This window comes from Aureobasidium namibiae (genome assembly GCF_000721765.1).
Source record: "Aureobasidium namibiae CBS 147.97 unplaced genomic scaffold scaffold_3, whole genome shotgun sequence".
In the NCBI taxonomy this organism is placed as follows: domain Eukaryota; kingdom Fungi; phylum Ascomycota; class Dothideomycetes; order Dothideales; family Saccotheciaceae; genus Aureobasidium; species Aureobasidium namibiae.
In genome coordinates this window covers 937,663-951,811 of record NW_013581206.1, presented here as the reverse complement: position 1 = coordinate 951,811, position 14,149 = coordinate 937,663, and the positions used below count along the sequence as shown (strand labels likewise).

At 51.3% G+C, this 14,149-nt stretch overlaps 6 protein-coding genes across 6 annotated transcripts; 3 read left to right on the top strand and 3 right to left on the bottom strand.

Moving 5' to 3' along the window:
• Window positions 1–100: 100 nt before the first annotated feature.
• On the bottom strand, window positions 101–1,773 carry M436DRAFT_39310 (sugar transporter STL1; the record flags this gene model as incomplete). The annotated part of the gene is made up of 4 exons (XM_013574527.1): window positions 101–228; window positions 285–560; window positions 615–1,248; window positions 1,303–1,773. The coding sequence occupies 4 exons, from the start codon at window positions 1,771–1,773 to the stop codon at window positions 101–103; spliced, it is 1,509 nt and encodes a 502-aa protein (XP_013429981.1).
• A 670-nt stretch (window positions 1,774–2,443) lies between these two features.
• Window positions 2,444–3,632, top strand: M436DRAFT_61398 (calcium-dependent phosphotriesterase; the record flags this gene model as incomplete). The annotated part of the gene is made up of 3 exons (XM_013574860.1): window positions 2,444–2,467; window positions 2,518–3,248; window positions 3,302–3,632. 3 exons carry the CDS (start codon window positions 2,444–2,446, stop codon window positions 3,630–3,632), a joined length of 1,086 nt encoding a protein of 361 aa, XP_013430314.1.
• Window positions 3,633–3,994: 362 nt separating this feature from the next.
• Window positions 3,995–4,952, bottom strand: M436DRAFT_39296 (NAD(P)-binding protein; the record flags this gene model as incomplete). Its single annotated transcript, XM_013574525.1, has 4 exons — window positions 3,995–4,030; window positions 4,087–4,131; window positions 4,192–4,382; window positions 4,436–4,952. The coding sequence occupies 4 exons, from the start codon at window positions 4,950–4,952 to the stop codon at window positions 3,995–3,997; spliced, it is 789 nt and encodes a 262-aa protein (XP_013429979.1).
• A 1,165-nt stretch (window positions 4,953–6,117) lies between these two features.
• On the top strand, window positions 6,118–6,854 carry M436DRAFT_39955 (uncharacterized protein; the record flags this gene model as incomplete). The annotated part of the gene is made up of 2 exons (XM_013574646.1): window positions 6,118–6,503; window positions 6,545–6,854. 2 exons carry the CDS (start codon window positions 6,118–6,120, stop codon window positions 6,852–6,854), a joined length of 696 nt encoding a protein of 231 aa, XP_013430100.1.
• Window positions 6,855–7,769: 915 nt separating this feature from the next.
• On the bottom strand, window positions 7,770–10,241 carry M436DRAFT_40724 (AMP deaminase; the record flags this gene model as incomplete). The annotated part of the gene is made up of 1 exon (XM_013574785.1): window positions 7,770–10,241. One exon carries the CDS (start codon window positions 10,239–10,241, stop codon window positions 7,770–7,772), a length of 2,472 nt encoding a protein of 823 aa, XP_013430239.1.
• Window positions 10,242–12,936: 2,695 nt separating this feature from the next.
• Window positions 12,937–14,126, top strand: M436DRAFT_70504 (uncharacterized protein; the record flags this gene model as incomplete). Its single annotated transcript, XM_013574953.1, has 4 exons — window positions 12,937–13,239; window positions 13,291–13,347; window positions 13,397–13,416; window positions 13,487–14,126. 4 exons carry the CDS (start codon window positions 12,937–12,939, stop codon window positions 14,124–14,126), a joined length of 1,020 nt encoding a protein of 339 aa, XP_013430407.1.
• Between the last annotated feature and the right edge of the window lie 23 nt (window positions 14,127–14,149).

The following is a 14,149-nucleotide window of genomic DNA, read 5'->3' as shown; positions in this document are numbered from 1 at the left end:
AGTTACAGATTCGTAAAGATAAAATGACATAATTCATTCATACAAATTGGTTTGCTGACCACATGGTACGCCGCACATTTCTTGATCGCAACGCCAACCCTTAGACCTTCTCGAGCCTGTCAGTGTGGTACGTGACAGCCTTCTCATCCATTGCGGCGTCAAATCCCTCCTCGAAGCCGGGCTTGGTGAACAGTCTGTCGACATCCTCAAGAGCAAGTCCCTTGGTTTCTGTGAAGAAACGTTAGCAGCTGTCATAAACATGCAAGATTGCAACGAAGACTTACCAGGGTAGAAGAGGTACATGATGGGCACCCAGGTTGCGTTTAAGACGGCGAAGATGATGTAGGTTCTCCACTTGATGTTTTGGATGGCGGGAGGAGTGATATAGACGATCAGGAAGTTCATGATCCAGTTTGTGCCGGTCGAGATGGAAGATCCTCTCTGGCGAAGACGGAGAGGGAGAATTTCGGAAGGGTAGACCCAGACGGTGGCTTGGAAGCCAACGGTGAATGCACCTTGGAAGATGAAGAGCATAGCTGCGGCACCGATACCAGCGCCATCTAGTGGTCATGTCAGACTGCAGTTTCAATAAACAGGTATGGGTAAACACTTACGGGCGATGGATGTTGCGTGTTGTGTGTTGTAGACGAGGGCTGCTTGAACAGCCATGACGGCTGCCATCAAGCTGACCATGGACAACAGGAGAGGACGACGGCCAACTCTGTCGATCAGGAACCAAGGGATGAAAGAAGCCAAGAAGAACCAAGTGTTCAAGAATCCAGACATGAGACCAGAGAGGTGTGCATCAAAGCCCAAGCTGTCCTGGAACAGAGTGCCAGAGTAGTAAACCAGCGCGTTGATACCTCCAAGCTGTTGGAAAGCCTGAATGCTGCAAGCAATGAGGAATCTGCGTCTGCTCTGGATGCTGTCGTTCTTGAGAAGATCGCCCCAAGTACCGGCACCGATCGACTTCTCGATGGCAACAGTGCGGACAATATCGCTGTGGATGCTCTGGATTTCCTCGTGGCTCATCTTGTTCTTGTTCAGACGAGTCAAGACCTCGAGAGCTTCCTCGTTGCGGTCTCTAGCGGCGAGCCAGCGAGGCGTCTCTGGAATAATCCAGACGATGAAGATCATGGGGATCAGGAAGATGCATTGCAGGATGGTGGGTACGCGCCAGATGTAGCTTGTTCTCACACCGTTCTCTAGAGTTGAGAAGGCGTAATCTATCCAATATACCATGCAGATCTACATGGAAACGGGGTTAGGGCCAAGTACAGCGGGAGATGGGATTCAACTTACACCAAAGTTGAGCGTGGACAACTGAGCGCAGACATATCTGCCACGAGTTGCCTTGGGCGAGAACTCGGCTTGCAAGACTGGTACGGTCGAGTTGATGAAGCCCATGCCAATTCCACTGACAATTCTTGCAACGATCATGTGGGCGACATGATAAGCAGTAGATTGCAGGAGGGCGCCAACAATCATGATGATGACACCGATCAAAACAGACTTGCGTCTACCCAGCGATTCACCGATAAAACTGGTAGTGACAGCTCCGATGAAACATCCGATTTCGTAGATGGACACGATCAGTGCAATCATGTTGGTTCCACTCTTTGACTTGTGGTCTATACCAAACGTGTCGAGAAAGGCGGGACTGTTAATGAAGCCGCCCATCAGACCATTGTCGAAGCCGATGAGAAGGAAACCAAGACATGTCAGTGTGGTGACTGTGTAGAGAAGGGTGTTGCCCTCGAGTTGGATGGCCATGTTGGAGAATTGTTGAGTTTGTCGATCTTGAAGCTCTGAGCAGAAATTCGGAGTCGAGCAACGCAGACTATATAGAGTAGATCAAAGACCGACGCCACTCTAATCAGTGAGGCTCTTTTGGTATCCGGTCGAGCGCATGCGGGGCCTCGCAATTGTAACGCGTGGTACGGGGGTGGTCTGGGGAAAGACGACCTGGGGTCGTGAGGTGAGCAAGGTTTTGCCTCGTACCTTCCACCGTTGGGCTCGTATGTTCGAGATGTCAAACCGTCACTTTCCGCCAGAAGCCGAGAGTCTAGAAGCTGAGCTCCAACACACCTGATCACCTCTACCAACACCCGACCGTCATTCGCCGATATAGTTTGATGTGTTTCTTTGCGTGAACCCATAATCTGACGGCCTCTGTGTCCTTAGCCCATCGAATGCCGTCAGATTCCGTCGCCTATTTGTGTCCATTCTCAATATCGTGGTCGTCAGCAGACCTCAGACAAATTGCGTGAACGAAGAAGCTTCCTTACAGTGACAGATCGATCGAGTCGACCTTATAGCAGACGCCGACTGTCCTCAGTATCGGCACTTGCGTTGAAGCTACCAACATATTTGCCAATTCCAAAGGGGCAGCAAAGATAAATCAGACTGCGACTACCAAGCGCTTTAAGCAGTAACCAGAGACATGGCAAGCCATATGCTACTGAAGGTATAACGTTTGGTCGTTTGAAGCCTTGTGCTTATGCTGACAATGGACAGGAACTGTCTCCCTCTGAGAAAGCTTTTCAGAGACAACGTGACCTAGCATCTGCTATTGGCCACGGATTTCTCATCTACGACAGCTCATTCAAAGCAATCGTCGGCACTTCTCCAAGTCTGGACTGTGTGCTGGAAGACGATTTTCCATTTGCCCATGAAGCTGCTGTATACCTCCCCAACCAAGACTCGTTATTTGTCACCAGCAACAGGTGCAAATCAAACCAGAACGATGGCGGTTCAATCATGATCCACAAGCTGAGAAGAGAGAATGCCAGCACCTGGACGAAAGAAAGGATCGAGACCGACATAGTCATGGCCAACGGAGGCATCAACTACCAAAACGGCATACTTTTCTGCGATCAAGGAGATCATTCGTCCAAAGGTGGTCTCGTCTCCATGGAACCCGATGCCCCTTACAAAGCCCAGATGCTCGTGAACAGCTATCATGGGCGAAGGTTCAACTCTGTCAATGATGTCGTGATCAAGTCGGACGGGTCGATCTGGTTTACCGACCCGATTTACGGCTCTGAGCAAGGCTTCTGCCCAAAGCCGCAGTTGCCAAACCAACTTTACCGATTCGAGCCCGCGACCGGGAGCGTCAGGGCAGTCGCCGACGGTTTCGGACGGCCGAACGGCTTGTGTTTCTCGCCGGACGAACAGACACTCTATGTTACCGACACAGATTGGGTTCACGGCGACGGGACCACAGACGATACCCGCGCCTCTACTATGTGAGTTTGGATCAGGCCCCAGGAAGCCAAGTATGCTAATGACAGCTCGGCAGCTATGCGTTCGATGTGATTCGCCGTTCAGGGGCGGACTTTCTGGCCAATCGCCGGCTCTTTGCCATGGCAGACACGCAGATCCCAGACGGCATCAAGTGCGATACAGTCGGCAACGTGTATTCGGGATGTGGTGATGGTCTCAACGTCTGGAATGCCGGCGGTACCTTGATCGGCAAGATTCTAGTACCCGGTGGTGTCGCGAATTTCTGCTTTGGCCGCAGTGGGGAACTATTCTTGCTGAACGAAACCAAGTTCTGGGTGGCAAAGATAGCGCGATCGGTCCGAGGGGCTCTGTTGGAAGGTATGGGCATTGATTGTGACAAGCCTTGAGGAACCACATACCAATGATCTGTTATCCAGGTCCGGCTCCCAATCCCCTTGCTCGTATGCGTGATCAACGAATATTGTGCTGTCTATGATTGTGCAAGGCGGTGACAGCATGTTGTTTGCCCACTAGATTACAGCATGTTGTTTGCCCACTAGATTACAGCATGTTGAACGTATATGATCCGCCATGCTCCGCTGAACCTTACTCATCACTCCCTTTTGACCTTTTGACATAGCATAGCAAAGCACATGAGAGTATCGCGATAATGTTTCGAGGAACCAGACTGTCTTATCATGAACACTACATTGAAATTGTGAGAAAAGCAGTACAAACGCCTTGATATGCCAAGATACTACCGCATTCTTTATCGTAGACCACCGCCAACGATAAGAGATTGACCCTAAAAAAGGTGTGAGTATCGATGTGATCATGACATGGGCAGAAATGTGCACTTACAGTAGCAAACCCAGTCTTTGCAAACATGGACACAACATTTGCAACCTGAAGGCTTCAATTTAGCATCGATCTTCGCCAGCAACGAATTGGAATGGTTTGACATACCTCCTCCGGAGCGCAAAGGCGGTGAAGTGGAATGTTGTCGACAAGTCCGGGAACACTGTCGGCAGAAGGCAAAAGACCAGTGCTTCCTACCATTGCAGGGCTGACATCGTTGACTGAGATATTGTAAGGTGCGAGGCGAGATGAGAGGTTCTTCATCATAGATTGCAGTCCACCCTTGGAAGCAGCATAATCTGGAGTGATCAGTTAGACAATACAAGTCTTGCCGAAAATGAGCTCAACTTACGACATCCGTTGATACCAGCACCATAAGCTGCAATACTGGAGATGAAAATGATTCTACCCCACTTCTGATCTCTCATGCCTTCGACAACACCCTTTACAAGCAAGAATGTTGCCCTGAGGTTGACGTTGAGTGTGTGCTCGAATTCTTCCAGAGGAATCTCCCACACATTCTGGATTCTGACACCATATCCAGCGTTGGACACGAGAATGTCAATTGCTCGCCCATGTTGCTTAACGACGTCTGGGCACAGAGCTGTTGTCTCTTCGATCGATGCCAAATCTGCTTTGTGAATGGTGATCTTGAGATCCTTGTTCTCGGGAATGCCCGCGAGCTCATCGGCTAGTCTTTGGCAAGACTTGAGGTTTGACGAGTAAGTGAGAGCAAGATGCACGCCCTGAGCTGCGAGTTGTCGTGCACATGCAGCTCCGATACCACCAGAAGCTCCGGTTATCAAGGCTAGTCTTCCCTTGATCTCATTGTCGACCTCGACAGGAGGGAAGTCGTTTGTGGTGTGCATTTTGCGTATATCGTTGGATGGTTTGGATTGATTTCGATGCACTTCCTCTTGCAGGTCGTCTTACTTGTTAGTCTTAAAGCAACTCACGTTTGATACTGGGCACATGAGGTTAGGGCGAGAGTCACCGTCGATAGCCGGGTGATACCTTCTAATCCCAGAGCAGCTCTGCTTGCTCGCTCGCAAACATGACAACGGCACACGTAGCCGGCAACAACGACCCCGCTGTTGATGCCAGATCGTCAATCTTCCGTCAAATGCCGTCGGCGTTTGGTCGATTCTGACAATCCGTCGTATGCCGACGCAGTCACAATGATCTATGCGACTGTCTCACGATCACAACCGCTATCACATATGAAATCGAGAGAAGGTCCACGTTGCTGGAAGTAGGCATAGTGGCTGCCAGGACAACGAGAGAACAGGAGTGAAAAAGAAGCCGAGGCCTGGATGAACTTCGGGCATGCTGCATTCGCACCTACCCCATTCGGGCAGTCATGAACAAGGCCTCTGTCCAGTCTCCAAGGCATAGTGGTCAATAGTGCTGGAGGTCCAGAGAAGAATTTGGATTGCACTCATCGACTCCGTACCCTCAGCGTCTCATCAGTCCACATCGATGTCCGTGAACTGATACGACTGCTTTGCATATTCTGACAGCTGGGTATACAGACTCCAACCACATCTGATGGCCAGCGAGGATGTTCGCTTTATTGCATAGACGGATCATGCGAAAACTCGCAATAACAGTCAGTTGCAGCTGCGGTCTATAACCAGACGTCTGTTGGCACCACGCTGTTAGATCAAATAGAGGGGTAATACGATGTCGAATATTGTCATACAGCTGCGCCTGCCAGAAGGGTTGCTTCTGACTGGCGGACCAAGCATTTGGATCTGCGCCTGACGAGACTTGTTCTCTCGCCTCCCGAAGCGACGTGTTTCAGGTTATACGATGCCCTATACAAGGTCTCTGCTTACTGCGACCATCGGATGTTTCGTAGTTATGGATTCCTCTGACCCTACTACAGGGCTCACAGTACGAGAATGTTCATATATACCCTTCGTTCCTGCCTCTGGTCATCCAAACACTTGCCCCTACAACTTTCTCGTTCTTGCCTTTGGCTTCTATTACCACCGTGCTATCCTGCACCATTTCAAACCACCAGCGTCCACAATGGTCAACCATGCCTTCCTTCTCGGTGCCCTTGCTGCCACAGTAACTGGCGTTGTTGCCCAAGACAACGTCCGCTTCGGCAATGCCTTTTCCCTCGGCGCTACAACCTCCTACATCATTGAAGCAGAAACCACTCTCTACCCTGGCAAGACCCAAAGCGGCGATACACCTCGTCTAGCCCTCTGGCCCGGCATGGGCACTGATCAGGGCCAGCTCATCCAAGCGATCGTTCTGGGCTCTACCGATGCCCAAGGCCAAAACTGTGGTGGTAAACCACATGTGAGTGGTCAATGGTGTGTCTTCGCCAGTGCACTGCAAAGTGGCACACAACTCCAAGGCGCCACCTTCCCCATCAACTCGAACCAGGGTGCTAAGATTCATTGCAAGTAACCCCTTCTCCCTTGCACATTGACAACTGCTAAGCAAGCAACACAGACAAGTATGATCAAGCAACAGGTATCACCGCCCAAACCGTCAGTGTCGACGGCAAGGTTGTCTCCACTCTATCGACCAAGTCCGGCAAGGCTATTGGATTTGGAACAGCCGAGGAGGCTCAAGATCAGTTCAAAGGTGTTGTGTATGAGCACTCGTATGTCAACACTACTGTTGTTCTCGCTGCTGCAGACCCTCACTTCGCTGCTACTTTGGTCAAGAACGGAGCTACTGGTAGTCTCGTCACCAAAGACAACAAGACTTTCAAGGTCGACAAGATTACCATCGCTCAGCACAGCTTCTAAGCGCTTGGAAGGAAGGCTCTATGTTGAGTGGTATATTTCAGGATCGATTGAAGACAGAAGCTGTTACGATAGTAATGATGTTTATTGATTATCTTCTATCTTCTCATCGTGCTTCGTTCAGACACGCCTGGTCATTCTTCATTCAATAGCCACCCATTGTAGTGAGTGAACCTTATTCCACGCAACCGTGTAGCCAACCATACACCAGAAACTCATGACAAGCGCAATCTGTCACCCGATTGCGCAGCATGACAATGCATAAACCCAATATCGACTCGTAAGCAAAGCCCTCAAGCGGTCTCGCCGACTTCATCCTCGTCCTCTGCAATCGCCGCGCTCTCGTCGCTGGGTCTGGGTCTACCAAGCGCGATAGCAGGCAGACTCTGTGTCATAGAGTCAGGGACAGGGACGTTGTTCTCCTCACTGCTGACATCGACGCCAGATCTGCTGGTCACCATACTGCCCTTGCGACTTTTACTCACAATTCCGGGGAATAGGCGAGGCTCGGAAGCGTCCAGCGAGGACATGGGCATGGGTGCCATGTCCGGTGGGATGGCGGTCGGTGCGGGTGCACCAGCGGGTGACCCGTGACCAACCATGCTGGATGAACGCGTGTGCTTGTGGCCCGGCAGACTGACCATGCTAGGGGACTGAGAGATGCGGGCAGCTTGAGCGTTGGGAACATAGTGGTGGTGGGCAGCCGGGGCAGGCAGCTGGAAGTTTCCATTATGCGTATTTCTGGTCTGGAAGTACTCGGAGTGGTTGAGAGGGTTCGTGGCTGAAGGGTTGGTCTGCATCGAATGGGCTGTAGGCGAACCAGGTGCGGTAAGGTTGGCGGAGAAGGGGTGATTAGGCTTGAGATTTGACATAGACAGTTTGCGCGACGGGTCGCTTGCTGCGGTATAGCGGTCAATCCTAGAGCGGGAAATCAGTAAATGTGGGTGACCTTCTGCCGTTAGGAAGATTAGCATACATGGCAAGTTCTTGCAACCAAGTCTCATGACGGAAGGCCTCGCGGATGTTTGGCACGTTGACCTTTGCCATGTTGTTTCCAGCAACCCCAGCAAGATGGTAGTTGTGACCAAGCCAGCGTTGTTTGACCGAATGCTCGAATCCGCTTTGAAGCACCGAGTGCTTTGCGAGCTCGCACATGTCGACTGCACTGAGCTTGTAGATCTGGGCAGCCACTGCGTACTCTTCGATGAGGGGTTCCTTCGTAAAGGCGAATTGTAGGGGATCGTCGGTAGAAAGAGAGACATTCAGACCGCGACGGAAGTATAACAGGAAAGGGTTGCGCTCGTAAGCGAGGAACAGGGCATTGTTGGACAAGGGCGACATTGCGACGCCGATCTGCTCAAGATAGAAAATGTATTGCAGCAAAGGTACCTTGCGCAGCAGCAGACCGTGCGAGATGCTGTGACAGCACAGAACAGCGGCAGCAAGATGGTCAGTGTCTCCAGCCTCACCACAGTGAGGTCTCAACAGGAACGTGTTGAAGCCACGCTGCTTGCGCCAGACGTTGAGCGACGAGATGTTCGCGAACAGATAGTAGATCCAGTACGAGTAGGGCGGGTTCTGAGCAGTGTTCCATTCGTTGGGCAGAGGAAACTTGCGGTAGATTCTACGCTCCGTCTTGCTCTCGTCATCAACTGAGTCGAAGCCAATGACTCTTTGCAAGAAAATGTGCAGTTTCGGATGCGACGATGGGTCTTGCGTGACTTCGAAAAGAGGCTGGAAGACGTTCTGAATGACCTGCTCAAAGTTCTCCATCAGGCTGGAGTTTTTGTAGACATCGTACAGGCGAGGAATCTGAATCAACCACCGCACGTTAGGCGAATACAGCTTGTTGTCCACAACCCATGCCGCCAACTTGTCCCACTCTTCCAGGTCACGACCATAAACGGAGATGCGCCATTCCACCATCTGGTACTTGCTTGCCTCGAGATCGGCTATGACCTCTTTTGTGATTTCGGCCAGGTACCTGCCATGAATGTAGTTGTCTGTCTTGAGGAAGATGGTACGCAGACGCGACTCTCCGACTGGATTATACTTGAGGTTGAACTTGTCGAAGCGGTGGAACGAGTCGGTGTGAGCGTGCATGTCGAGTGTGTCAATCGAGAGATCGTAAGCAGTCAAGTTAATACTTTCAAAGACCTCTCGCAGAGTCAGATGCTTGCCATCGCGGTACAAGACAACCTCGTTAGGGCTCTTCTTCATCTTACTCTTGATGAAGCGCAGCAAATGCTTTTGGTTCATACAAGCCGAATGGTGTACGTGAGTGTCAACCTTTCGGACGTTGTAGAAGTCTCTGTGTGGTACTGCTTTTGTGTCTGCAATTTCTTGGTACTCATTGAGCAAAATGTACAAGTTGAATTTGCCTTCAAGGTACTGCAAACGACGGAAGGCGAAACTCTTGCTGGGACCGTCCGAGGATACGGTCAAGATAGCGTCAAGGTCCATGTAGAACTCGCGGATGGTTGGGATATGGACAATGGGAGAGTCGTGCTCGGCGGCTTTGTTGTTCTCATAGACTTGGTAGACGCCGTTGGAGTCGAGACGGAAGGCCATCTCGCCGGGGCCAGGGAGGGGCATTAGGTCGTCAAGCTCGAAGTCTTCACCAATGTTCTGGCCCATCTTACGAGGTCTTCTACGCGGAGTCTTGAGGTCTTGACTCTCTGTCATGTTCTGCTCGTACTCTTGCCACGAAGGGTCTGGATGAGGGGGGTATATGGTCCAGCCAGGTTCATCCTTGGGGTTGTCTGTAGCGCCCTGTAGCGACAAGCGCATGTACTTGTGTCTCAGATCCAAGACCTTCTGGATGTTGCTGTAAATGGCAGTGAGCTCGGTAGTGACCTTTGAGTCGTCGACGGCGAAGCCTCCAGAGCCGCTTCCCAGACCAACACCTGCGCCGGCACCATGTAGGCCCTGTTGCTCCAAGAAAGGCTTCTGCTCATGGGGTAGGTTGGGATGGTGGTTGTGAGCGCGAGCGTCGCGGTCGGCTTGGATCAGGGGCGAAGGGGCATCGTTCTGTTGGGAGAAAGAGTGGCGAGCAGTATCGAAGTGGCCGAGACCAGGAGTCTGAACTTCGGCGCTGGTGGGAGGCTTCGCAGCATTCGCCATGCCAATGGGCAGGGCGGATTGGTACGAGGCATCCTTCGCTTGCAGGCTGGCATTGCTCTTGCTGGCTCTGAGCGGATTAAGCGGAGAGAAGGTGGTGGACTCGGGCGCGACGTGGGAGCTGAGGGTGCGCGACTTGGTCATGGTTGGAGTGTCGAGCTTCTCGGCGCGCTGTCGTTGGTAGAACTGCTTTGCCTCGGAGTGGCTCATAGCCTTTTCGAGCGACGAGTTGTAGTGGGTTGTGCGACGCTGCTTGTCTCTGGGCAGCATGCCTTCGGGCTCTTCCTCTCGCTCCAAGAGCATGCTGGCTGTCATGCTGGCTGTCATGTCGGGCGCCTTGTCCGACAGACTTCTAGATGCCACCATCGAGAGGCTCGGGTCGTCGTTGTCGTCATCTACCACGTCGCTGCCAATCTCACTTCTAGTGTCGACCTCGTATTCGCTATCATCGTCGGATGCATCCTCGGGGCCAAAGGTGGGCGCGTATGTAGGTGGCATGTTCAATCTGTGTATGTAGCCGTCTGTGTGACTAGCGATCCAGACGGTGGCTGTAGCTTCCAATGCTCCAAGGAATGCTGACGGGATATCGTAGGGAAGGAAACAGTCTTGACGTAGCTCAGGCGTAGGATGTGTCAGTACTCAGGACAGTGCGACAGAAGAAAACAAAGAGACTGAAGTAGCAATAGTCCTTACAGCAGGCTCTGCATTGCCATTGATGGTTGTCTACTCCACTTAGCATCTCCATATTTTTCTTCATGTGACGACGCATCATACGTCCAAGCTTCGTTGTTCGTGGGGGAGACCCGGACCCCTTCATGAGGCTATCTGATATCACATCCGCAGGTGAGAAGACAGTATCTCCAGAACTGTGCATCTTACATTCACACATGGTCTCGATACGATAGCGTCCGGTTTCTATGTGCTTGTCAGGCACCGATGTCGTCTTCCGGGCTGAATTTGCAATATCCACTTCGTTTTATCCCAGCTTATTTCCGCATTGTCATTCAGCTCCGTGGGCACGATGCTTGCCAGTTGCAAATCACACCCCGTGATCCATCGAAGAATCTGCCACGTCTCCAATCCAACATCTCAGCACTTTTCCATCAGTTTCATTTCGGCAAAAGCTGTATCACACTGCTGCTTCTCGGCCATGGATTGTCCACGCATGGCTTGAACCCGTGACCAGGGAAGGTATTGAGGTTTCCCCACAGTATGTGCTTTTTGCGTTAGTGGTGTCTGCTGTTTGGCTTTTGTCACCAACCAGCAGCGAACAGGTACGAGTAGGCCTAGGGTTGGTATCATCGACACAGACTTCAGGACCATGTGCTCTTCAATTTACTGACGGCCGAAAATTTGTTTTCGTGCCCTAGCGAAATTGATAAATTGATCTACTTTACAGACGGGAGGCAGCTTCCGTCTTCCGCAAACATGCTCGAGATCCTTCGTTCGAGAAGCATTGGTCGAAGGCTCGCATCAATCTCCCATCAGCAGATCAAACAATAGTAATGAATTGAGAGGACAGTTATTTCGTGTTAGACTAAACACAAGATCACGCAACCGCCACAGCTCATCTCGAACCCGCTCGTCGATAGAGTAGATCGTGTCTCGCCTGCACATTGAAAAGCATGCTCTGTGCCAGATATATATCTTTGCACGCTCGTGTTTTATACTTCCCACCAACGGACTTGTTACGGATGACGGCATTATCACACATCTTGCCCTCTGGCAGCATTAGCAGAGGTGTTAGTGTGGTGATGAAGAGCCGGATATGATCGGCGTAGTTGAATTCAAAGGCGCAGAATCTCGTGTATCAAGCGTAATTTGGTAGACTCGTGAGACGTAGATATGCAAGCGAGATACGAGTCAGCATGTGTGATTGACGACTCAAGCGTGCTTGTTTAAGGTGAGCTTGATCCGCTTATGTTTTTCCGAAGTCTGCAGCTTGACCAACACAGCATTGGTTCACCCCTTGTTCTTTGCCTCAGCACATGGCTTCATTCGAATCGAGAGTGGATAGCGGGCACCCTTGCAGTTGATAACATTCTTTTCGAAGCGGCATGCAGATGCCCAGGCGCTCCCATCAGCCATGTGGTTCCTGCGTCGGATGGGTTGTTCAGTCACGTTTCACACGTTCGTTCTTGCAGACGACAGTGGGGCCCGCCTGTCAAGAGTCAAGATGTCAGCGGAAGAGGGAGGGAGCTAGAGAGCTCGGTGCAGTAGTTTCACCGCCCGGCGGAAGATCGGTTGTCAAAAAGATTGGACATGGTCAGTGGAGAAGCAAGCGGCAAACCGAAGACGAGTCTCTGCCGCACCGAGGACCTGGCACCAGGCAGCCGGACTTTGGACAGCCTCGTTCCCCTGCGTCGCCCATTTGCTAGCTCATGTTCCAGCATCTTCGCCGATCGTATTGCCAAAGAACGGGCGATAAAGGCTCTGAGCATACTTTTGACATCCGCGAGCTTCCTACGACGAATATAGCCTGTGAGTGGCGTGCTTCGAAACAGCAGACACAAGAAATAGTCGAGACATCAGGTGAGGTGCTTGGACCCTGGGCTTCCAAAATTGTACGTCTGTGCGGGAGCAAGTCAACCACAAGGCCCAAGGGCTTTCCTTTAACACTCCTTCAACCTGCATCATCAGTGCCATGTGCCAATCAGGGCTACGCTAATCAGGACAAGTTGCGTATTACATGCCTACTAACCCGTAGTATCGGGAATACTCGCACTATGCAAGTCTTGCGACTGTTCGGCTTGGTCAGTGAGAGATGCCAATTTCTTAGCACAATCAATCCTTTTCCGACTTGCCTGTCTTCCCCTGCTTCTTTTAAACCTGTTAGCTCTGTGATCGTTGTTCTACGCTTCTTCGTTGCATTTCAACCTCCCAGCATCACACGCCGTTCAGATCTGATCGTCTTTTCCCACTCATCTTGGCCTGATACACTACCCTCTTTAACCCCACCGCGACCATGTATGCAGACCCGCCAAGATCCATGGAGCGCGTAAGCCGGCGTGATATCTTCACATCGCTACCAGCTAGGGTCCAGTGGTTGCATTCATTTCTAGAGTTTGGGACAGACGACGTACAAGCCTTGATATCTGGACAGAAGTATATCAAAGCAGTCATTCCTGCCATCGTCAACATAGTATACAAGAAGCTTCTCAAATACGACATTACGGCTCGTGTGTTCACCACAAGGGACAGTAGAGATGAGGGTCCGGTGGAGAGTTGGCCTACAGAAGATAGTGCTCAGATCGAGCATAGAAAGATGGTAGGTTTAGATTGCCAAGGGTTGAGTATATCCACATCTGACCAATCGCAGTTTTTGAGATGGTACCTGACGAAGCTCAACTCTGACTGTACACGAATGGACTACTGGGTAACTATCAATCTCCGTTACCTGCGGGACTCTTGCTGACACCTTCTAGGAATATCTAGACAAGGTTGGGTAAGTTGATGAACACGATATTGCTGTCCCATGTCGATCCGGAAACTCTCGACTCACGTTTGTACGACAGTTTGATGCACGTTGGCAGAGGTCGCCAAAACCCTCTGCATGTCGACTACGTCTTCCTGGGTGCGTGTCTAGGCTTCATCCAGGATTCCCTCTTCGAAGCCATACTCTCACACCCCCGTCTCGAGATGCACCGGAAGATCGCCATCGTCAAAGCTCTCGGCAAAGTCATCTGGATCCAAAACGACCTTATCGAGAGATGGCACAATACAGATGGTTCCGAATATACACAAGAGGAAGCCGACACGCTGTTGGGAAAAATACAAGAGGACGAGCGCGAGGGATATTTACATGGCAAGAAAGTTCTTGGGGACGATGGCTCGTCCGTCTTCACAAGTCGTACCGGCAGCAGTAAGAGCTCCGACAGCGGCAAGACATCACTGGGTCGTCCGATCGAAGAAGCAACACATCTTGGAGATGGCATAAGCAGATGCCCTTTCAGCGGTATGGCTCGCTCAGGCCCGAACCCTGCAGACTTGGAGCGTCAGCGTGCGACGTCGACACGGTCGCTACGCGTGAATGGCACGGCGCCTGATGTTCTTCAACAGTATCACTCCCCAGGAACACCTCGTATTCGCATAATTGATGGGAAGACAGTGCTCAAGGAAAATCTGGAGCCCAACCCATTCGAACCTAACAAGTAAGCTCTTTTGATTTCTGTCCCATC